This window comes from Topomyia yanbarensis, chromosome 3 (genome assembly GCF_030247195.1).
Source record: "Topomyia yanbarensis strain Yona2022 chromosome 3, ASM3024719v1, whole genome shotgun sequence".
Classification (NCBI taxonomy): Eukaryota; Metazoa; Arthropoda; class Insecta; order Diptera; family Culicidae; genus Topomyia; species Topomyia yanbarensis.
In genome coordinates, this window is record NC_080672.1 from 347,464,263 (window position 1) to 347,488,507 (window position 24,245).

General features: G+C 41.0%; 2 protein-coding genes across 2 annotated transcripts in view; one reads left to right on the forward strand and one right to left on the reverse strand.

Annotated features, from left to right (window-relative positions):
• The window catches only part of LOC131692928 (uncharacterized), a 125,647-nt gene extending 105,936 nt beyond the window's left edge, over positions 1-19,711 (forward strand). The window contains exons 2-4 of the mRNA XM_058980340.1: positions 16,155-17,997; positions 18,058-18,152; positions 18,817-19,711. Coding sequence (XP_058836323.1) covers positions 16,155-17,997; positions 18,058-18,152; positions 18,817-19,384 — 2,506 coding nt within the window. The 3' untranslated portion in view covers positions 19,385-19,711. The remainder of the gene's footprint in view (positions 1-16,154; positions 17,998-18,057; positions 18,153-18,816) is intronic.
• Positions 1,660-5,882, reverse strand: LOC131692941 (lysozyme c-1). The gene is made up of 5 exons (XM_058980360.1): positions 5,729-5,882; positions 2,974-3,186; positions 2,500-2,588; positions 2,380-2,443; positions 1,660-1,916 (listed from the first exon to the last, which is right to left on the reverse strand). Exons 2-5 carry the CDS (start codon positions 3,107-3,109, stop codon positions 1,777-1,779), a joined length of 429 nt encoding a protein of 142 aa, XP_058836343.1. The 5' UTR covers positions 3,110-3,186; positions 5,729-5,882; the 3' UTR covers positions 1,660-1,776.
• Positions 19,712-24,245: the final 4,534 nt, after the last annotated feature.

The following is a 24,245-nucleotide window of genomic DNA, read 5'->3' on the forward strand; positions in this document are numbered from 1 at the left end:
CTTTAATACCTGCGAAATCCAACCAGTGGTATTAGATGACTGGCCTGCGTCAGAATATGTACAATTTAAGCGACGAACACGTTTATCCAGAACAAGAAAATTTCCACAAAATCCACAAATCGATTATTGTTTTTATTCAGTTCGTTTATTTAATAGACACAAATGCGTTAGCTTGGCGGTACTAATGTACACCAAAAATAATATCGGCCAATTTATATGCTTTTATTTAAGGGGTTACACCACCGTAGAATGTTTCAAAAATCAAAAGTTTTCAGCGTGAAAAAAAACTTTTTTGTGAATATTTTTCAAGAAATTTAGGTGAAGAAAATTGATCAAAACTTTTGTACATTATAATGTATCATTTCGATAATATTCTGAAATTTTTCCATGCTAAAATATCGACAAGCGACTCGGTGACGAAGTTTTTTTGTAGAACGTGTCTGGAAAAAACATAAAATGTCAGATTTTTTTGTGAAAAATAGAAATTTTTATTTGAAATGAGTAAAAAACCTGCTTAATTGTAAAAGTTTCTCGAAAACTCAACTTAGGGGTTACATATATATTCTTTCATATATTCTCAAAATCCTTCTCATTCAAAACGTACTAACGCTCGTGGCCTTCACGATAACAAAAACCTGGTCACAAGCGCGAACATGCAATTGCAATCATCCACATATATTTACGCCCGCGATCTCGCCAACACTAAAACACAACGATAATAAAATGAACGTTTTAGCACCTATAAATCCCTACCCTTGGCCCTAGTAGCATAGGTCCATGCCTTCAGTTAAACCAATAAAAAGACGCTCATATCCACTAAACAACGCGAACCTTGGCGACTGACCGGGAACCCAAGTGATATGGGGAATACCATTCTCTTCTATCATTCAGCACGCTTAGGACCTTCTCGATCATCCTCGCACTTCAAAGCATGCGGTCTCGAAAATATGAAAACACTCCTATAATTAAGTGAATGTTTTTGCACTAATAAACTTAAAAAAGCGGTTTGAAGTGAGAACCTACAAACGTCAATGTTCGCGAGATAATGTATCTCTACCCTCGGTCTTCACAACCAAAACCTATGCCTTCAGTTGAACCAAAAAATGACGCTGATATTCACTAGACAACGAATCAATAATGCATAGTGGATTCCATGGCATCATGACCGCGAACTCTAGTGATATAGGGAAACGTACTCTCTTCTAGCATCTGTATCATACACTAAAAATATGTATCAGATTCACGGTCCGCACGCGAATTTATACACGCGAAGTTACATACACGCTAGCACACCTGACATACCAACGCCCACGAGATCGAACACGTTAATGTAAAAACGCTCGAGCCCTTCGCGATGGTTCATATGATCGTGAAGTCCCTACACCCGCACATATCTAAACCGTACAATGAATATCACATTTAGAATCACGCCCCGCTGCAATTGGCCTTAAGCAGTGTTTTAGTGGGTGACATTTCCCGTCTCGTCTGCAGTTGTAGTAAGTGATTCTAACGGGGAGCCCTTCCGAGACTATATCTCCAACTCCAGTAGACCAATTCTCAAAAAAAATATAGTGTGATGATTTAATACTTATGGTTACTAGGGCAAAAGATTCATAACCAACGACCAATCGATTTCTTTCAAAAATAGGCAACATACCCTTCATTTTATACTGTTCCGAATTTATTTCCTCTTTAATCATAACAGTGGCATATTTATACCGATTTCTTACTTATTTACACTCTACCCAAGCCATTGCTGTGTGGTTTCGGCGGGCTTCAGTTCCAACAGCTGGAAATGTCGGGCAGCGGTTTTTGCTTGCACTTGCTTACCCAACCTTTCCAGTAGGAGAAGCCTTGATCCTTGTGAATTAATTTGGCGCACTCAATGTCGTCTGAGATATCGTCCGTTAGGAAAGCTGTGAATGTAATGCAAAAGTGCGTAATGTAGTGTTACTGCAAATTGATTTTGAAGAAATTTGATCAAAACACTATCTTTTCTCGAGAGGTCAACGCTTTCAGGTCAGCATGAGTGAAAAGTATATAGTGATAAGCCCTTTCCCAAAGTTGGAAAAAGCAATGTCGATGGGGATGTCAAAAAATCGAAATTCAAAATGATTCTGAGTTAGGATATATCGAATCAATAATGCAAAGTGGATAAATATGAAAATAAGGTATGGTGATTTTTTCATTAGATATAAAATTTTGATTCTAGTAAATACTCATGCTAAATCTAATAATTATAAAAGTATTTGATTGTTTAAGAAATCATAAATGTGTAATGTTAATATTTAACCAATTGTTCTTATCCTATATCAAACTGATTAGTTACAGAAGCGTGTTAATTTACATTCTACTATAAACAAAGGCAAATAAACACACCTTCGCAATTCTTGTTACACTTTCCACCCTTGCGTCCCACACGGCACCATTCCTTACTGTTGATCTACAATTAATCAGGTCATAAATATTTGATTAGCCACTGAAGTATGTCACAAATACCTGAAAAATACCGTAACTCGTGGTGAGATTGTCCAAAGATACTTTCTTAGAAGTTTCACCACCACTCTCGGCGTTAGCTAGACAAATCCCTACAAAAACGTATAAATAAAATACTAACTTCAGTTTTGTATACGTACAAAACAAACAGTAATAATATTTCTAGATCTTTTATTCAAAACGACATATCTACAATGAGTGCCTCTCTTTGTTTACTTTCTCTTCTGTTAATAATTCGATCGATTTAACATTTATTCTTCAACTCTTTGTATAATATGCTAGTCAAAACCACCGTCTTTCGATCTGTACTGTAAAATAAGTGAAAAGTGCTATAGTGACGCCGTAAAAATTGAAAGAGAAAGTAAACAAAGAGAGTCACTCATTGTAGATATGTCTTTTTGAAAAAACGCTCAAGATTTGTCACTCAAATCAACCATACACCTCGGTTTCGACATTATCACTAGTGATGCCACTTACAGTTCGAAATCAATGTCCTTGAAATTTGATGATTGTCCAATTGTCTCGCCAACGGACACTTCTGGAACACTTTGGCTTGCCCTGATTTGCAAGCTATCAACAGTACGACCAGTGTCAAGTAGTATCCCACGATCATTCCGAAGCAACTTTCTAGACTCGAAAACTAAGCTAGACTGGTCGATGGTTAGGAGCGTTTCTTCCCGGTCGTGCTTCCTACAACGCAAAGTTCTATTAGTAGTTAAATCAGATTACGCACACATCACTATCGTGTGGTAGTGATTGTGAGAACCGGCTGGGTAATTGTTTGACCGCATACGGTAAAGATCACCGATTCGCCAAAACTCTTACTGCTATTCGCTAAGATGCATTCAGAATTTATGGGCATTATTTTTTAACTCGTTATCGCATCACGTTTCCAGGGAATTCCATATTTCATAATATTATTGCTGCCGTTGTCTGTTGTGTGTACTACACTAATGTCCCGATATTGTTAGTGCCTTGAATTTTTTTATTCTGAAAAACTTTTTCTGATGTGTCAGTTATTAGTTATTGTTTCAATGTATACCTTGTGTTTAATATTTAAACAAATACTGACTGGCAAAAACTGATAAGATCGAGAGCTGGCAAAATCGGGACATTACTGTATACCGATTACAATGTGGCGCAAATTTATTGCATAAGAGATGGTAGTGTAGAGTAGTTGATACGATACTCAAGCGCCCTGGGTTCGATTTCCTTTCCAGCAAACTGATTTGATTTTTTCTTATTAGATGTAGTTAATAAAAGACGCTTCCATCACATTAGCATTCAAAGCATCTGTGCTTACGAGACATCATCCGAGGCCTGTCGTTTGCTTGCGAACACAAGTAGAATTTAGCGTCGATGTGTCTAAATGTTATTGGAATTATGCCTTTACGCAAATAATGGTTTCAGCCAATTTTCTCCATATGGAGAGCTATAGTAAAGTGCAACGCATTAACATTTAATCCGAACCGAGTTAGCTATGATTTCGACATTATGCCCACTAGGGTGATAATGATTTATATGAAAAAAAAATTCACAACCTACACCCCCTAGCGTCGTTCCAAATCATGAAAAAATGATACTGTCTAAATTTGAGCGAAATCGGTTAACCCTAACCCCTCCCCCAAAGAGCTTTTACAGTTTGTAGGGGATTTTTGGCCAAAATGTATGTTCGCAAAATCGCCGCTAGAGGTCGCTGTAAACTTCCGATCACTGACCTAGGAAGGAATTAAGCTTTTGAAGATATGCTGAATAAGTTTGTCGAAGACTACAAGAATCCAACCGTAGACAATCCAACCAACCGTTAAAGAGTTATTAACGTTTAAAGTCGGATACTGCTGCTTAACATTCGCAAAGGGCGTACTCCGCTTATCTCATGTATGTGAACCACGAGTGAAGGTGGGACAAAGTTAAGAAAAACTCATATATCTCTGAAACGATGAGAGATAGAAAGTTATGATGTTCCACAAAGTTGTAGAGGAATAAAAGGACTTTTTGGTTTCACTGAGAAGTTTCAGGATTTCTCCGCAAGGTGGCGGTAGTGAGCCAACCAATTTAAAGGGAATACTCCTATCTGTATAACGGTAAGAGATGGAGCATTTGAATGTTCTACAAAGTTGTAGAGTAGCAAAAAACATTTTCTATTCTCATTTGAAAAATGCAGAATTCTACCACATGGTGGCGCCAGTGATCAAAAATAATTCAAGGTAATACTCCTATCCATACAATGGCAAGAGATAGTGCAATCTGATGTTCTGCGAAGCTATATAGTATTTCAAAGGCTTTCATGTCTCTTTGTAAAAATAGAATTTAGGCCGCTCAGTGGTTCAAACAGCATTGAGAATGAATATATTTTAATACACCTTTGAATGTTTCCTATTTTTTCGAATTTTTACTCCTATTTCTTGTGCAGAGTGCCTTTCTTGTGAACACAAGTGGTCAAGTCAACTGACACATATTTATGAGACTATGTCGAAACGTTAATCCTAGTTTACTAAAAGTATACATTCTATTCGAAGGAATAGGTTTAAACGCATTGTTTGCTACAGTTTATTATCATTTTTACGTTTGTCTACGAATCTCTGCGAGAAGCTGTAATTGAGTACGAACAATCGCTATAATGAGGTATAAACGATAATGAGATAATGCACGCTTTTGGAGCAATATCTCAACAACGCGTAAATTTCCAAAGTGTTGCAATAGTATCTAGGGCCGCCTCTGAGTCTCGCTGAATTTAATATATCCGCTTTCTCCATTTTTTACAGTCCAGAAATCCGACGAGCCTTGCCTTTCAAAGGGTTAAAGCATTTTGTGCTATTAATTTTTAGGCCCTCTATGTGCCAAAGGTTAACGCGGTCCGACAGATTCATCGTCTGGCATGTTTTTTGTGACATAAAACTATAATTTTATATTGGCGATGTATTTGTTTTCGAAGAATTTAAAAAAAAGTAAAAGCCTATTGCGTTGATAACAGTCACTGCACGATTCAAACGCGCCGAGTGCACAGTATGTGAACAAGGTTGTTGATCTACTATCTCTCGGTTAACGTGATTCTGCACTAAGGGGCGCACTTCATATTGATTGACACAGAACGCCCGCCAGTAAAGTGTTTTCTTGGTAATACTATCTGTTTTTACTAGATTCAGAAATGGCAGCAATTCCAATTAATTTGCTTATCAATTCTTTTAATGTGAAACACCGGACATCACCTTGAACCGTGCTTCAAACTTACCCGCAGTATTTCGTGTTCATGTAGTTCTTATAACAAATTCCACACTTCACTCACAGCATTTCAACTCAACTGCACTAACTACCTACTGAGCGAGCTACAGCATCAAATTAAACCGGTTCTTCCCATAGATTCTATACTCTATGAAAATAGCAACCACATTTAATGAACGAAATCACGGGAGATGCTCTCCGGATGGAAGATTCAATTAGAGACTGTCGATAGCTGATTGACCTAAAGTATGTATGCTGCTGGGAGCAGGTCGAGCGAGCTTATCCGTTGCATTGCACAGACAAATAGTGCAATACACATTTCACACTGTCAAATTTATGTATCACGGTTGATTAAATTTGTGTACCTTAGAACAAGAAATGGGGCATTTTTTGAACGTATCTGAACGTAAAATGTCGCATCTTAGTAGATGAACCAGGTTTGACAGATCGATAGTTATCACGGCTCACAGAAAGGAGGCTTGCTATTCCGCGAATTGACAGTTTTCGGTGACGTCAGAGAAATCTTTGAGATAAACAAACGGATTTCTCGAAAGTTGTTAATTGACAATATTTGAGCTCTTACGGTGGAAAAAATAGTGTGCAATGGATTTTTGACGTAAATTACGCCATAATTACACTAGACACAGTAGATAATCAGTGCATCTATGTGGTTATTAGCGTAAATCGGGAATTTGGATGCATGCCATAGAAAACATATCCCACCGTAATTTTCTGATCATAGCAAAGGTTTTGGACATTCGCATAGCTTCCTTTTGATTTACCAGGTGCCGATCATTCGTTAGCAGCAAACAATATATGAATTTCATGTAGTTGTTTTCGCCGACGATTTCTATGACGCGATCTCGTCAAATGTTTACACTCTAACGAGCTAGCCTAGTATATGTAAGCAGTGGATAGTTATTATTATTATATTTATTAAGGCTTTAACCACTAAAGATCATTCGCCTTGGGGGGCGTTGATGAACCTCCCCAGCATCCAGTCCGGGTGTGGCAGAGGGCCCGCTGAACGATGGTGGTAGATGAACTAACATGTTGTGGCTGACAGAAAGCTGCGGGTTGTTTGAAGCCAGCATGCTCGTGGACCGCATTAGATGCATTCAAAAATATTGAGATCCTTCAAGAAAGCGAGTACTGTCTCTTCCTGTGTTGAGTCGTTCGCTAGTGTGTTACGAATCGAGAAGGGCAGATTATGAAGTCGTCGTAGGTTTTCGATCTGCCTGCAGTTTAGGAGTAAGTGCTCTAGCAGGTCGACGCAGGTGATGGTATGGGTATGGTTGATCTTCGTGTGTCCTACCCGAAGGCGCGATAGTGCTTTTTGTTCTTTCCAGTTTTCGCGGTCTGTCCGCTTCTCGAGATCTCTTTTTACCTTCTGAGGGTAGCCACGAAGGTTCCTCCAGGCGGCGATAAAGGCTTTCGCCTTGAATGCCCTAATAATGTCGGATGATTAGACCTTTTTGGAAAACAGAGCGTGTAAATAGCGGCCGAGCGCGGCCTAACGGTCAGCCTTCTCGTTACCACTGATTCCACTCTGCCCGGGAACCCAACATATGGTGGTCAACGGGTCTCAGGCTTGTTCTATGGCTTGAACATAGGAGTGCCTGGACTCCCTTGATTCTAGTACATTGATGACCGAAACTGAATCGGAGAAAATCACCATCAGAGTTGATTCTAGTTCATTGATAGTGCGCAAACAGAGGGTAGGCGGACGGCGAGGCCATCTCCAATGCCGCTCACGCTCGTCCCATTAGACTGGCAACAATTTTGACTTTTTTCGGAACACTTTTAAATCAAACGGGAATTGGGTTCACATACCATTTGTCAAATATATGCTTTTTCTGAAAACTCTAGTTCACTCACAAGAGTTTTCAAGTTTGTATGGTAAAATATATGAAAAATAGGCAAAAGATACAATAAATTCATTAAAAAATGCCAGTATCATCTTGTGTATCCCATAATCTGCAGATATATAGCTTAAGGTGTAAGGATCAACATTGCCGAAGACTGCAAATATATCCGATTTTGCAGTAAAAAGATATTCTTATATCAAATTATGTGTCGCTTCTTTTTCTCGCACGCAATTTCAAAAAAATCGGTTGGTCTTCAAAGTTAAATAACTTTGTCGGAGGACCTCCAATCGATATGAAAACTTCAACAAAGCTGTTTGTTATAAAATAAGCTATGTGGCCAAAAAATTTGAAGTATGCAGAGTAACTGTGGAATTTTTTATTTAATTTTAAGTTTTTACTTCCGAGTTTCCATATATATTACCATAGAAACTTCAAACCTCTTGTGAGTGAACTAGAGCTATCGGAAAAAGCTCATATTTTGCATATGATTTGTGCATCCAATTATCATTCGAATTAGCAGTGTTCCGAAAAAAAAAGTAAATATGCAGATGATTAGGGTATTTGCGTTCGACCTTTTGGAGGAATTTAGCTGTGGCAGTACTGGCAGTACTGCTCTAGCGGATACAGCCAGGCTGCAGTCAAAGTTTGAGCCACGCTCGTGCCAGGCGCCGTAGCGGTCCTGATGACTCTGTGCGGTTGAAGGGAGAGGCCTATTGACAAATGTGGTATGGATGTCTGTAGCAAGACACATTTATCACCAGATGTTTTTTGTAAGAAGCTCACGGCTGGTTTCGAGACGGATATAGCCAGTTCCCGTCGGAAGGGAAGTACGCCGGTCTCAACGCAGGCGGCTTTTGCGGGGGTGTTGGGCAGTAGAGTGGGACATGGTTATATGAAAGAAAAATCAACTTTTGCTCCGAGTAACTTTTTGGGTCCCATTTAGCTCCCAGAACAACTCTGCAAATTTTTAGCTCTGTCGGTGAAACTATATTTTTGCGCCCACGGTTTAAAGTTTACATGGGATTTCGTATAGGGAAATTGTCTTTTGCAAAATAATTCTTCCAAGAGTCGCCAATTACTTCCTAAACATAAATGGATTTTTATAGGAAATTTGTCAAGGCAAATAGTCTAGAAGACCGCGAAACGATCTGATGCTTGTGAAAAAAGTTATTAAGCAAAAACTGATTGATGCCCTGAAAATTGATGAAAATTTCACTTTTCATAGCATCACTGCTGCCGACGGTCGAGTTATATACAATTTTTTTAACTTTCTCTTATTATGTACAAAAGAAGCTTCAATTTATCCCTCTAAACTCTTGCGAAGTGGCCAAACAGTATATATAAATGATTTAGACACATTAAGAGAATATTTGAACATAATTGCGTATAATTGGACAATCAACAGCAGTGGTGCTATGAATATTTCATCAATCGTCAGAGCATCAATCGATTTCTGCTTAATAATTGTTTTCTCAAGCGTCGGATCGTTTCGTTGCTTTCGAGACTTTGTTTCTTTGTTAAATTTCCTATAAAAGCTGCATAACGATTTATTTTTAGGAAGTAATGGGCGACTCCTGGAGGAATTATTTTGTGAAGGTTAATTTTCCCATACAAAATCCCATGTAAACTTTAAAAAGTGGGCGCAAAAATATAGTTTCAGGGATCGAGCTAAGAATTTGCACAGTTGTTCTAGGACCCAAATGGTACCTAAAAAGTTGCTCGAAGCTGGAATCTAATTTTTGTCCCAATGGGCAGTAGATTCGAAGCCAGTTTGACTGCTCTGGGATACAGCGGTGACAGGATATCTGCTAAGCCCTTCCATTTGCGACTGGGTATCTCGAGGCCGTAGAAAATGCAACTATGGATGAGGGTTTGGCTAATGTTGAGTGCGTTTCGGGTGACGCGAGCTGATGGTGCGGATGTCATTTTCTACATTCGCAGTCTTTTTTCACCTATCGGAAGTGCGGAAGAAAAGTCATCTTTCGGTCGACAGTCACACCAAGGATTTTAGGCTCATTCCGGGATGGAATTGCGATTCCAGTAAGTTTGAATGACCTGCCGGTGGCTACATGATAAGTATCGCAACAATGCGCAATAGCGTATTTTAGGGCTGAGATACGGAAACCGACTGAATCGGCCCATCGATCGACAGCATTGACAGCTACCTGAAGCTTCAGTCTTATGCGACCAATCGTTTTTCCGATACGGTCAATGAGGTAATGCTTGATAAAGCAGCCAAGATTTCCGCGAATACCCCATTGGTGAAGCTGGCGAAGTACTCCTTCACACCATACCGTTCTGTAGGCCTTGGCCAGATCTAGGATGGTGACGTCTGCATGCGTGTCGTTGGCTATGGCGTCACTTACTATTTCACCAAGGCAGCCTAGATAAATGCCTGTGCCGAGTCCTTTACGAACTACGAACCGTCGATGGTCGAGAAGATCTTGTTTCTCGATGAGGGTCACCAGGCACCGGTTTACCATTCAGGGGAGAAGACTTATGGGTCAGAAGTAATTCGGGCTACTGGTTCCCTCACATTTCTTCGGAATGGGAACCGTGAAACCGGTTCTCCAGCTGTATGGAAAGGACACGCCTTCCAATATTCTGTTGGATCCGACTAGGAGTGCTCGATTGCTAACCGGGGATAAATTCCTAAATAGGGAATAACCAAAATTGTCGAGTCCGGCAGAATTTTCCTTTGCAGTACTCAGCGCAGTGACTAGTTCTACTCCAGAAAAAGGTTTGTTGTAATCCAGGCTAGCATCCGGCATAAATGTTGTAGATGTGGGTTCTGTGGTCCTCCTCGTTTTAAGGAAGGCAAGGGGGTGAGAGGAGTCCAAAAAAGGGCAAAGTGTTAATCGATTGCATTAGCAATTTCAGAAGGCTCTACCGATAATTCGAAGCCGTTTTGCCTTTTTTGCTACTTAGGGTATTGACCCTTCCCCACAGATCCGCATTCGACGAAACAGCGTTGATTCTATCTAGGAATGAATCCCAGCCGGCCCCCATGGCTTTCTCGATGGCCTGCCTGGTTCCTGTGGCGGCGAAAATCCGACGATCCCCCATCACATATATAACGTTCATGGGAGTATTTTTAAGAGATCGATGAGCTTTTCGTCGATCTTTGAATGCCTTCGCAACTTCTGAGTTCCACCAATGAACCGCTCGTTTGGTGGTGCTCCGCTGATTTGGGGAATGCATGCCCAAGTAACAATTGAAGTTTTATAGCGCGCTGCAAGTGCAATGTAAGTTTTATAAAGGGCTATAAAACTACCATAAAACCAAAATTGTTACTAAGGTGGTTTTGCACCCTATGCCATGATCTCTACAAGCTCCTCTGTCGAATAAGTCTCGATCGAGAGCATCTCAAACGTTATCTTCGTAGGTGGGCCAATCTGCCCGATGATAGAGCCAACGGTGACACTGCGACGTCGAGGGGGCATACGATCATAGGAGACTGCAATGGGGAAGTGCTCGATCTTTCCAGTGTCGGCGAGAACGAATTATCCACAGGCTCCAGCAATAGAGCTAAAACATAGGGTTAAATCTAAAGCGGATGTGGATCGGCCACGGAGAAAGGTGACACTTTAGCGTCGTCGCCACCGCGTTGCTGTCTCCAATGGCGTCGATGATGGCATTACCGCAATGGCAACACCTTGTTTAACCCCACGCTATGTGAGGGGAGTTAAAGTTACCCGTGAATAGGAAGGGGCTTTGTAGTTGCTTGAGGAGATTCCGCAAATTATTTCCGACGTTACTGGTTTCTTGAGGAATGTAAATAGACGCTACTGTACAACTTATGGGAAAGTTGGTTTTTCTTCCCACTACAATGAGGTCGGTGTCAAATTTATTCAACTCAGACGGCAGTTCAGCTCTGTTTTCTAGGCCAACTGTCAGGTAGATGTTCGACCCTTTAGCCAAGTGTAACAGTGACTGAACCAAGGTGATGGATATATTTCGCCCTTTATGTGTGTCTCTTGGATGGTAAGACAGATGGACGCAGAGCGGGCGATGAAGGTCTCCTGGCTTTGCTCTCAAGTCGTTGGTGCTCCATTAGATGGCCAGTGTATAGTTTGTTCCGTTGGATGTAGAGTGAGGTTGGATTGGAGCTGGAGCTGTTCCTGGTCGAACTTCTGCTGCTGGATACCATTTGGATGGATCTTAAGGAAGTCGGTAAGACAGTAGGTTTCTGTAGAAAAGGTAGAGGCAGCCGCAATTGCGTTCAGGTGGGTTTTGAGGTTGTCATCGGATGCTTTCGGAACTTCTCGAATCGGGGACGACACGGGAAAGATTTTTTTTTTGCTGCGCGATAAGCAGGTTTGTTGTAAACATTTTTGGGTTTGACGGTTTCTTCGTAGACTTTCAGATTGGATGTTGGTGCGGCTGGTTTTGTACCGTGGAGCCCTGTAGGAAGGTGAAATGCGACAGATGGGATTACGGGTTTGGTAGAAATTACCCGGGAAAGCCCTGGGTTCCCCTCGCCGGTAATCATCGGGGACTCATCTCCAATACTTTCCGAGTCAGACGTGACGCGTGCGAAAGGTCTTTTTCATGTACTGTCGTTAGTGCTGTTCCATTGTGATTCCAAATATACGAATTGTACAGATGCGATGTAGTTGTTGCGTTTTTCAGCATTCGTGTCGCTGGTCCTGTAGCGGAATCGAACTAGATGCCTGGAGATTCTTGCCTGGATAAAACCCGAGCTCGCACCGACAGCCGCCGAAGCTGCATCGGTAGAACCCGGAACGTCCCCATGTTGAGTGATACTGTTAAGCTGGAGCGAGACCAGAACATGATAGAGTCCATGACCGGCGAAAGCAGTGTTATGTCGGAGGTAGTTTTGGGATTGGGGCTTCTGGATTTGTTAGTACCAGTTGTTCCAGTTTCTTTTTTTTCTAGAGGCTGCAACTACCTAAGCTCCGGTTGGTTGGACGGGGCTACGGGAGCTGGTTCGATGAACTTCCCTTTCTTGGGTTTTGTTCCCGTATGGGCAGTTTCGTCGGAGGAGGTGTTCTTGCAGGAGTGGACAGACGGCTTTTGATGGAGCTCGGTGACGGCATTACGCAGTTTGGATATTTCTGCAGTAACCCCTGCCAGCAGTTTTTGTTTTTTGGCTATGTGTTCTTTTAGATGATAAATTGTTAGGTCTTTGCTTTCCTTTAGGGTTGTTAGCTTCTTTTGTAGATGGGCTATTTCTGTGTCCCGTTCGTCAACCGTGGTGTTTCGTTCGGCAATGCTGACGTAGCTGGAACCTTGCTACCGTTTAGTTACCAGAGCTGCAAGAGCTCTGAGAAGGTCAAGTTTTTGTCGATTCAGATCTTGATAATCTGTTCTTCCTCGACAAATTTGGGACTCTTCCTGCTGCGAGTCGAGTGTCGTTTCCCGCAGTTGATGCAGAGACTAGGATTGCTGCCACAATTTTCCTTAGATGTCTTTTGTTGTTTGGTGCAGTTCAACCAGACGGCGACGTTGGGGAAGAAACGGCTGCCGTACCCGAAGTGACCGTCCTCAAGGTGGTGTGCTGTCACCACTTCTATGGAACCTTGTCGCCGATAGCTTGTTGAGAAAACTAAATGAGCTGGGGTTTCCGACGTATGGTTTCGCCGATGATTATCATATAATGATCACCGGTATTTGCATTAACACACTTTTTGATTTGATGCAACAAGCCTTATGTGTTGTTGAGCGGTGGTGTCTTCATGTTGGACCATTAGTTAATCCAAATAAAACCTCAATGGTGCTTTTCACGCAACGAAGGACCGGAGCTCGTCCATTGCAGTTTTTTTGACTCTGAAATTATTGTCGAAGATCAAGTTAAGTACGTTGGGTTAATTCTCGACTCAAAACTTAATTGGACAGCTCACATCGATTTCAGGATCAAGAAAGCTTTCATGGCCTTTGGCCAATGTAGACGGGCTTTCGGCAAATCCTGGGGACTCAAACCCAAGTACGTTCACTGGATCTACACAACAATTGTTAGACCAATACTGCCATACGGGTGCCTTGTTTGGTGGCAGAAGGGAGGAGTCACGACAATCCAATCAAAGTTAAACCATCTTCAGAGGATGGTCTTGATGGCGATGACTGGTGCGTTCTCGACAACACCTACTGCTGCTCTCGAGGCACTCTTGAACATAAAACCACTACATGTGTTTCTGAAACAAGAAGCACTTTCTTGTGCATACCGTCTAAAGGTTACTGGGCTCTGGAACAGTAACCCAATAGATCGTGTAACTAGCCACACAAGACTGTGGCCCCAAATGGTTACTTGGGATGAATATACACTTGCTCCCAGTGACCTTACACTCACATGTAGTTTTCCTTCTAAAACTTTCAATGTGAGAATTCCTCTTCGTGAGGAATGGCTGTCTGGCTGGATGGAGCGACAACTTCAAGAATACGTAGTTCGTTATACGGACGGTTCTTTGTTGGAGGGCCGAGCCGGTGCTGGTGTCTATTGTCATGAGATGAGATTAAACCAATCTCATTCGCTTGGTAGATACCGTATTCAAAGCAGAAATCTTTGCGATTCTGTGTGGCGTACAATCCGCACTTCACCAGGGAATTTGCGGTAAAAGAATCTATTTTTGCTCTGACAGTCAGGCTGCCCTGAAAGCATTTAGTTCGGCAGATTCGAGAAACTTAGCATTTCAAATGCTATCTACCTTCTATGGGTATCCGGTCATTCCGGTATTACTGGAAATGAATGGGCGGAAGAATTGGCTAGAGCTGGCGCTGTGACTGATTTCGTTGGTCCAGAACCAGTTCTACCACTGTCAATAAGTTGGATAAAGCACAAGATTCGCTCTTGGGCTGCATTCGAACATGCCAACCATTGGCGTAGCTTGCAAACTTGCGTTCAAACAAAGGCTTTTCTGGCGGATGTGAGTCCGAAAATGTCAAAAAATTTGTTGCATTTTTCCAAGCACAACTGCAGTATTCTGGTCAGAGCACTGACTGGATATTGCGAACTCAATTATCACATGGCTACTATTCAGCGCGCTGAGTATTATTCATGTGATCTTTGTGAATCTGATTACGGAACATCATATCATTTGATATGCAATTGCCCTGTATTAATGCAATTGCGCATCCGGATTTTTGGTTCTCCATACATAGATGAACCTATGTACAGAGAGCTGAAATTTAAGGATATGCTTTTGTTCCTAACCCAGTGTGGTAAAGAGCTATAGTTTTTTAGCCGTATTTGAATGACAATATCTCTTCGGGGGTGCTGTCGTTCTATTATCTCAATATCCCCTCGGGGGTGTTGATATATCCGCTCACTGTTTGAGTAGAGGTTCTAAATCCCTCCGGGGGTTGGAAGTTTTATTCCTGCTGTTGTAGCACCAGCAGATCGTTCAGCATCACTCCGGGGGTGCAGAATGCTCTGTTTTAATTGTTCTGTGTCGTTGTTTTCCTTACCCCTAACCTTACCACTTCCCCAATCCTTCCCATCAGGAAAATGATGAAAAGACGGTTCTTGGCAAGGCACAAATCTCCGATCAACATGGGGAACGTGCCATTTGAGCCAGACGCTACTGATTCCTGATTCGTTCGGCAATGCTGACGTAGCTGGAACCTTGCTACCGTTTAGTTACCAGAGCTGCAAGAGCTCTGAGAAGGTCAAGTTTTTGTCGATTCAGATCTTGATAATCTGTTCTTCCTCGACAAATTTGGGGCTCTTCCTGCTGCGAGTCGAGTGTCGTTTCCCGCAGTTGATGCAGAGACTAGGATTGCTGCCACAATTTTCCTTAGATGTCTTTTGTTGTTTGGTGCAGTTCAACCAGGCGGCGACGTTGGGGAAGAAACGGCTGCCGTACCCGAAGTGACCGCACTTGAAGCACATCATCGGCTGTGGATAGTACGGAACCTAGTATGCAGCAGGCCGATGAATACATTTTCCGGGCTAAAGGTGCCAGAGAAGGACAGTGTAACCAGGACTGTATTGATCGGTTTACCATCAAGCATTTTTGTTATACGTCGAAAATTCGTTACTCTGAAACAGCGATGAACAACTCGTCAATTTTGGTGCGTAGTCCTTTCACGTTCCGATAGTAGATACTAAGAGATTTCTGTAGGTAATGTTTTGATGGTTGAACGGTAGAAAGATGAGCGACAATAGTGGTGGCGTCCGCCTGTAATAGGGGTGGATTTTCAGCGGGGGCAGCATATCTATGTCCTACTTCGGAGGAACATATACATTCATTGCATTTACCTGTGTAAATAAATGTGGGAACTACAAATTGCTCTAATTGAAGTTTATTTAGCACATTGTAGCTTATTGGATCAATGAATCAAATGAATAAAATAGATACAGATTGTCTTCAGTGACTTATTTTTATGTTTTGGTCACCTTTAACAATTTCTGTATATTATTTGCCACTTTCCACGTATGTCCGAAACGCGTTTCCCAAAATTGAAACTTCATTTTACGAATCGTACATCAGATATATTTCATCAAGAAAGTGTGCCTCCCCTTTACACTCCGATTGGAGCCGCATATGACTAGGGCTCGACATCTTTTTCAACCCTTTTAACGCGCCTCTTTCTTCTACTTACTTGCAGATTTCACATAATCCTCTGCCTATTCATCTCCCAGCTGATGACGGCAACCTACGGAGCGGAGTTCATGACAGCAGGTGTTGCCGGCGGAGGTCGTTCTTTCAGCATCAACACCCCGCATCAGAAGGACCAAAGCTCCTCCTTTACAAACGAGTCTAGTTTAGATAGGATTAATTCAGCGTCACCTTTAGTCATCGATAGTAGCAGTATTAATGGTAGCACTAGTATAGTAAACACTAATAGTAGCATAAGCACTAACCAAAGAAAGCAGGCTGCAATAAACCAAGGCAGTGCCAAGGAAGCATTCGGCATTACGTGGAATGCGCTGAAGTACGTCAATAAGGGAGAGTTTGGAAAGAAGCGATTCGACAAGAAATCGATCCTGGTTACGCCTCAGGCGGTGGACATGGCCGACTGGCAGTGTCCCAATATTAGTCAGAATGCCAATTTAGAATGTGGCTGTGATATGCCTCACACACTAAGATGTCGAGGGGATTTACACGGACTGGAACTGATAGCTGAAGGCCTTCGAGCGTCCAGGTATTCTGTGTCGCTGCTGGATTGTACGCTGAAAAATGTTACTGTCTTGAGTGATGCAAATATCTTCAAGAACGTGTCGTTACAAGGGTTGGTCATATCTTCGGGAGAAATTAAACGGGTTCACAGAATGGCGTTCGCAGGCATCAAAAACTCGTTGCAAGCATTAGGACTACCAAACAACGCTTTGTTAGGTGTACCAATGCAGTCATTTGTGACGCTTCCCCAGCTAGACCGATTGGATCTATCAAATAACAAAATCAAGTCAATCCAGAACACAGATTTCATCTCACTTTCGAAGTTATCTTATCTGGAACTGAGTGAGAACCAAATTTCATACATTGCACCCAAAAGTTTTATGCCGCTTAGAAATTTGATTCACTTGAAACTGAACGGAAACAGACTGGGAGAAACCCCAGAAAGTATGAAATCTCTAGAACCATGCCTGAATCTCAGAGAACTGGATCTTCGTTCGAACACTATTCGTGGGCCGCTGCGAAATACAACTCTACCCGTGATCAAAGGTTTGGAAATCTTGAATCTGGATAAAAATTCGATATCCAGCATTATGAACGGTGCCCTAGAAGATCTGGCGTATCTGCAGATGCTATCACTTCGACACAATCAAATTGATGTGCTGCAGGATCATGCATTCTCTGGTCTGGCGTCGCTTCAAGTTTTGGATCTTGGCCATAATGGAATTATCGCCATCTCCGGATCATCACTGAAACATCTGCCGAGGCTAATAGTTTTGGATCTCACACACAACTTTCTTCGAGCTTTGACGTCTGACATCGTTTCGCCGTTGCCTTCGCTTAAAGAGCTACGTCTGGATGGGAATGACATTTCCATCATCGCCCAGAATGCGTTGTATAATGCATCCGAACTACATAGTCTATCCTTGGAAAACAATCCACTTGCTTGCGATTGCTCGATGAGGCCATTTGCCGAATGGCTGGCTACTTCGCGTATAGCTTCCCAGGATGTTCTTGGAGCCGTTTGTGCCACACCGCCTCATCTGGAGGGGGCATCGTTACTGCAAATCACAGTAGAGTCCATGAACTGTAATGGTAGTGGAAAAGACAAAACTGACGAGAGTACCTTCAAAACGATCGAGGTTATGTTGAAGCTTAAGAACAACGAGTCCTACATACGGGATATCACCGACGAAGTTCAGCTCAGAGGGATCAATTTCACCGACGAGAGCGATGTGTTCTTACACTGGAGAATGCAGACGGACGACTACTCGTGTCGGTTCGTGTACGTTTTTCACGACGATGATCCGGAGAACGTTCTGTTCGAGTCGGAGGTAAGTTGGTCGACTTAAAGGTAAAGTTTTACGATGCGCTGACCCAACTCTTCTTTGTAGGTATCCTGCCTTCAAGCACCGGAAATGGCGAATGCTACTGATTATACTTTCGTTACCAAGCTGATCGGAGCGTACGATCTTCAAAGCGAGCTGAGGTAAGGTTTTGGCATTGAAAATACCTTACTATAGAGTTTTTGGTATTGAAAATACCTCAATGGATGTTGTATTTTTACTCATTGTCTTTCAATGATTTTATGGGAAAAATCCGTCCCTAAAATTAAGACAATCACTTTTCAGCTGATTTTTTTTTTGAAATTTTTGTTTTGTTGTGTTCAGCACAAAAAAAGCTGAAGGATGTACAATGCGGTGCACTCAAAAACTAGTTTATGTTAGAGATGGTCGGATTCGCGTTTTTAAACCCGAAACCCGTACCGGACCCGAACCCGACGGGTTTCGGGTCGGGTTTCGGGTTCTGTGTTGTTTGATTCTCCGTATTAGCAAGATGGGTTTGGATCAGGTTTCTCAAAATTTTAATTCTCGGGTACGGGTCGGATTCGGGTTTTTAAATTTCAAAATGATCGGGCTCGGGTCGGGTTCGGGTTTTTCAAATTTTATAATTTCGGGCTCGGGTCGGATTCGGGTTTTTTACATTTTCAACCTCTTGGGTTCGGGTTCGAAAAAAATGAAACCCGACCATCTCTAGTTTATGTTAAGATGTGACGTTGTGCGAAGTCAGAAATGGCGAATGACCCACAACTGATCACACTTCTCTACAATTTTGCAATCAATTTTAAAAAATAAACTTTTTATTCATTCCAGCTACAAGTTTTGCCTCATAATGAAAGAAGACATCTCCAAGGATGAATTCCTCGGATCATGTCAGATGACGATTCTTCCGGTGCCGTACGTCAACCGAACAAAGAACAAGTCCATCAAGAAGGAGCTGGTTCAGATAAACGATCCACGCAGTTTGCCACTCGCACCAGCGGAAGAAACCGACGGGGAAACGGATATTTCCGATTTAAATCGCATTGCAGAAGCGGACCGGCAGGCGGACGAAGCGGACAGAGCCGGTGCGTACTACGACGAAATGTTTGGCGGAAGAACGGCTGCTGAGGAGGCATTCAATCGAATGCGGTTGGAGGAGGACGAAGCTGCACGGTTGCCGTCGGTTGGTGCCAGCAGGATATTGTTGGAAGGACTGGGTACGATTATTGTTCTCACCAGCTTGATGGCATTCATTTGGGCGTTTATCCGATTGAAAAGTGGCCAGCGTAACATTCCGTCGATGAGCACATGCTATACGGTGGATGACAGAAGGGGAGCACTGCAGGAAATCGAAAGCAGAAGTCGATACTTTAAGTTACAGGCTACCACTACTTTATGATCAATGGAATAGGGATAGTGTGTGGTGTCGTTCTACAATACTAGGTAAAAGTTCTCGACTCTACGCTGAGATGTCTCAGTTGAATTGTTATTATTGCTAGGTTAGAATTCTAATCTTGGTAATTTCGAGAAACTATATGGTATTGTTACGTTTTGTAAATATTTCTCGAAAACAAAAGTATTTATACACTTTCAAAAATTACCAACTTCATTAGTAGGTTTGTGAATTGATGGATTACCATTACCAAGCTTTCGATACTAGATTTCAAACACCGTTTGTGCCATTTCGTGTAACATGTTTTGTAAATAAAGCAATTATAATATTATAGATTCAAGGCATCAGTCTATATCACAAGAAAGCTCAGTAAGTGTCCATACTAACTAAGAACGGCTGGTTTCAAAATCGTCCAATGAAAGTCGTTCGTTGGACCAACGTTGGACGACAAAACAGACGCCCATTGTTGGACCTGTAGTTGGGCTTCTCAGTGGGTATAGAAAGGTGAAAATCGTCAACAGCCTGAAACCCAATGGTTTTGCCAGAATGCCACGAAACACTTCAGGGGTCGTATATTCAGTCTGGGAAAAGTTATTTACCAACAGTCTTCAAGGATTTCAAAATTATGTTTTAAATCCAACAAATGGTTCATACTTCCAACAGTTCTATAAATGGCGAGATGTTTTCCTGGTGAATGCGGTACTTGTTCATATGGAAGATGTGCGTTTTCCAGATATTGACTACTTTTGTTAAAGTGAGAAACTTTTCGCAAAGATTCATGAGCTAAGTTATATTTTTACCATTTTTTGTTAACCATTTTTGTTAACGATCTATTGAGTCAATTTGTCAACAGTTGTTACGGGATTTAATTAGCAAGGGACTGGAAGGTGAAGTATATTTTTCAATATTTAGAGCCATAGTACTCAAAGGAGAGCAAGGAGTTGAAGGGAGAAAGTTTAGAAAAGCGTGGAAGGATCATATATGCAAGCTTAGAGCTCACCGGCGACTTAACCTTTTGTCTGCTACCGTAGGAGTCAGGGTCTTTTGGCATTAGAAATGCGAATCACCTGAGTCTACGGCATGTCTGGACAAGCGTAAAGTAACTTGTTACTTCATGCTGTCGGAACCGAACTATTTACAGTGCAAAAAAAGTCATCAAAAAATTTAATTCTGGAATACACTCCATATTAAGAAAATCTTTTTCTTGTGTATCTCGCCAATGTAGGAGACATTTATTCCGGCCAATTGCATGAAGAATTTCGAAAATTTGCTTTTGAATAGGGAGTATTCTTCAAAGTCAAAATGCCGGGGTATTGAAACTAAAATATAATAGCAAATGTCGGTTAATATACAGTTTTCTCGAAACTACATTCAGCAGGTTCCAAAAGGACCCTTGAAGTAATTGAATCTTCATTTGATTACTTAGTTTTTGGCGTATACCCACATACCGCCAACTTACCCCGGAGCCGGGGTATGTTGGCGGGTTTTCCGCGTCACATATTTTTGTCTCTAAAAATGGAGACAATGCATCAAACACTTTAAAAAAAATCAGAGATGTTGCCAACAGTCTGCTTTTTCATGCCGCGTGTTCTATTTTGCAAGATCTACCTACATCAAAGCGGTAACATTAACTTAGAATAGTTCTTACATACATTAGAATAGTTGTTACATACATGCATGGTGTAATTGTCCAATAAGAAAATATATGCCTTGAAGAACAGCTCATGAAAGAAAGAATGATGCATTTGCTGCTTCCATATTGATTATCTCCCATATTATTCAGTTTAATGATTATATTCTTGTAGCTATAAAAGATAGAACTGCAGAAATTGATACGAATGAGAGTTATTTCGTGTACTGTGACGCCCAAGTATCACTTGCAACATGTTCTAGAAAAACAATAAATGTTATTTGTTGCATTACAATGACAACAGAATTGCAAAAAACACGACTGTTGCATGTGTGAAACACAGCTGCTGCACGTTACATCTTAGTTATTTATTTGTATTGCCAATGTTTTCTGAAACAATCAACCTTGAAACATATTATGGATGTTTTTTGCAACGTCTTGGTGACTACTGCACAGCTAAAACAATTTTGTAACAAGCATCATCGCGAAAACTGTATATAACTTTATTATTCAACTTGTCAACAAACTTTATTCCGGATACACTTATAAAACTTTTACTCAACTTGAGTTTGTAACGTAGTAGAAATAAAAACAACCGCCATATTTATGATAGAATGAATTGTTTCTCGATAAAAGTTGCTGACGAACAGTTTAGATTTTTTGATCAGAACCCAAAATTTTCTTCATTAATATGCTTTAAATTGTTGATTATTCTCGAAAAAAGCACATTTGAATACAGTGCATAAATAATTCACGTAAGAAGTATACAATTTATTTAGTTTACATGAACGATGTTTTGAGGCCCTTTAAATCTATCAAAGTATTTTTAAAAATTGCTCGATTCATTTTTATTGGTTATACATTTTCGCCCACATCAATAATATTGTCACATTCGAATGTGGACTTAATATTTCTGCTTTGTTAGTATAACAATTTCATGAAACACATGAATTTTCATTTCATTTCGAGTAAGTTATTTTCAAAGCATTCGCTAGCATTGCAACAATCTCTGTTGTTATTATGATTTTTGGTACATCATTCGTAACAAGTGAACATGTTGCCTATAAGCTCCACCTCTTGCGCTTATTTAATTGCATAACAGTTGAATAACGCTTGCTGCACGAATATTTTCACAAATTAATGTTTGACATAGGTGTTGTAAAAACAGCTTATCAACATACCGTGTTGCTTGGGGAGTTACCGAAACAAAAAAGGTATCGTCACAAACATAACATCCGTACCTTACTTTTGATGCTGCCGACAAATTTACCCCTGGCTTCCCACGTTATTCAATGATTAGATACCACGACCAAAAACTTTTTATGGGTGCATTGTACAATATTAATATTTCATAACTCCGGAATATTGCTACTGCTGATGTATTGGAAAAAAATCAGCGCGGATACTCTCCGGGACAAGTCATTTGAATCCGGCACTGTTCGTGTCCCACCTGTTCCGAGACCTCTGGTCACTATATACTGGGTTAGTAATGGGATTTAAGCGTGTACGTATATCGCATTCAAACTTTTACACAACAATTTGCATTCAAGCTTGCGTAGTTTCTGGCTTTCTGGAATACTGCTGTTCATCATGAAATGCATAGCATGAATATCATACATCACACTTTTACAAATCGAGATCTGCCGGGGTTGAGGACATAAACATGGGCTGGGTTTTTGTATTTTAGTGGTTTGTTTTGACTCAAAATTCACATATTTTTATATTTATGCGGCAATTACATGTAAAAATTGTGTAATAATAATTGCCAAGCGTTTATCGCAAAAAATAGCAGTTCAGTCTCTTGGAACAGAATACAATAACATCCGAAAATCAACTTATTCTAGTATAAACAACTTATAGTGAGAAATTTTACAAAGATTCAAAATTAAGTCAACTTTATTGTTTACACAGTAAACAATCCAACTTTAAATATTCCCGCATATTTGCTCATGCCTCATTGGCACCTCGAACCTATTGCTGTATCATACAAAATCATTGTTCCACTTCTGTCTAGTGTGTTTTTCTTAATGTAGCCAACTTATATCATAAGTGGAAAGTAAAGCTGCAATTTCGGTGAAGAATGATGTCTTCCTCAAACCACGATATTGTAGTATCACATCCAAGAATTGTTTCACTGGGTTCCTGCTCCCACGTCATAGAAGGCGACAGAAATAGAAGTTTCTAAGACAAGGTGTAACTCCGAGCTGAAGACTGAAAGAGAAACATCTCAAGTCTAGGAAATTGCCGCTAGTGTTTTCGTTTTTAGTGCTAGCACTAATTCGGCGCTAGCTTAATCCTGTCACTAAATTAGTGTCGGATTCTGATGAGAGGAACTCGAAACGCATCATTATAACTGATTTAGCCTTTCAGGGTTTGCTATAGGTGATTAAAAGCCAAGGTGTTTGGTATCCTCTAGGTGTTGTAAAGTAAGTGCTGGAGATGAAATGTATACTGCTCTAATCTATGCATATACTTCCTGAAAAAAATAAAAAGCTTTGGTTCAAGAATCGTACTTCCAAAACAGAAAGGTTACTAAATCCGTCTTCGTTGCTTTCCACAAATATTACATGAACAATTCACGTGAAATTCCTCTGTTTTATATCCGAGCTTACAACTCGCGATATTTGTACTGTCATAGTCAGTCTGACTGTTGAAAGCATAGACAGGGAATACGTCTATTGTTCGGCATAAGTATTTGCCGCATAATGAACCAACACATTCTGATGATTTGAAAATGGTTGTGTCACATCGTTGTATAAATAGGGTTTTGGTCTTGGGTTTCAATCACAAAGCATTTATTTTGCGTTTAAGTCAACGTTTCAAAGGGAGTATCCCTTCATCTTCAGGACAAAACGATTGCAAATATTTTCCTTGTAGTCGTTTTGTCCTGAAGATGATGTTTTGGGATTGAAACCCGAGACCAAAAAGCCATCTTTGAATCTACAAACAGAGTGGTCATTCCCGTCCTTATTAAACTAATTTAATTTTGAGGCACTTCAGATTTATTTACGGAAAGCTTTGAATAGATAAAAGTTTTAAAGTAGCACTTGTTTATATATACTCCACGCGAGGAGCATGCAAGATCTGCGAGTAGAAACGTGCTAGATCTAACTCTCTGCTCTGACAGTATTACGCATTAGTTAGCTACCTAGCCCATAAAACCTGGTGATCGGTTTCTCTTCGTGGAAGTCCCGGTTTGTACATTTGGGATTGCGATGTGTTGAAATTTCTGGTGGA

What these genes read in the sequence shown, in the direction of transcription:
- LOC131692941 (XM_058980360.1), bottom strand. Translation starts at nt 3,109, where the DNA reads ATGATCGTGGGATACTACTTGACACTGGTCGTACTGTTGATAGCTTGC. An exon ending in AAGGACATTGATTTCGAACT is followed by an intron (nt 2,589 to 2,973) that starts GTAAGTGGCATC and finishes ACGTTTTTGTAG; the next exon opens with GGATTTGTCTAGCTAACGCC. An exon ending in CGAGTTACGGTATTTTTCAG is followed by an intron (nt 2,444 to 2,499) that starts GTATTTGTGACA and finishes GATTAATTGTAG; the next exon opens with ATCAACAGTAAGGAATGGTG.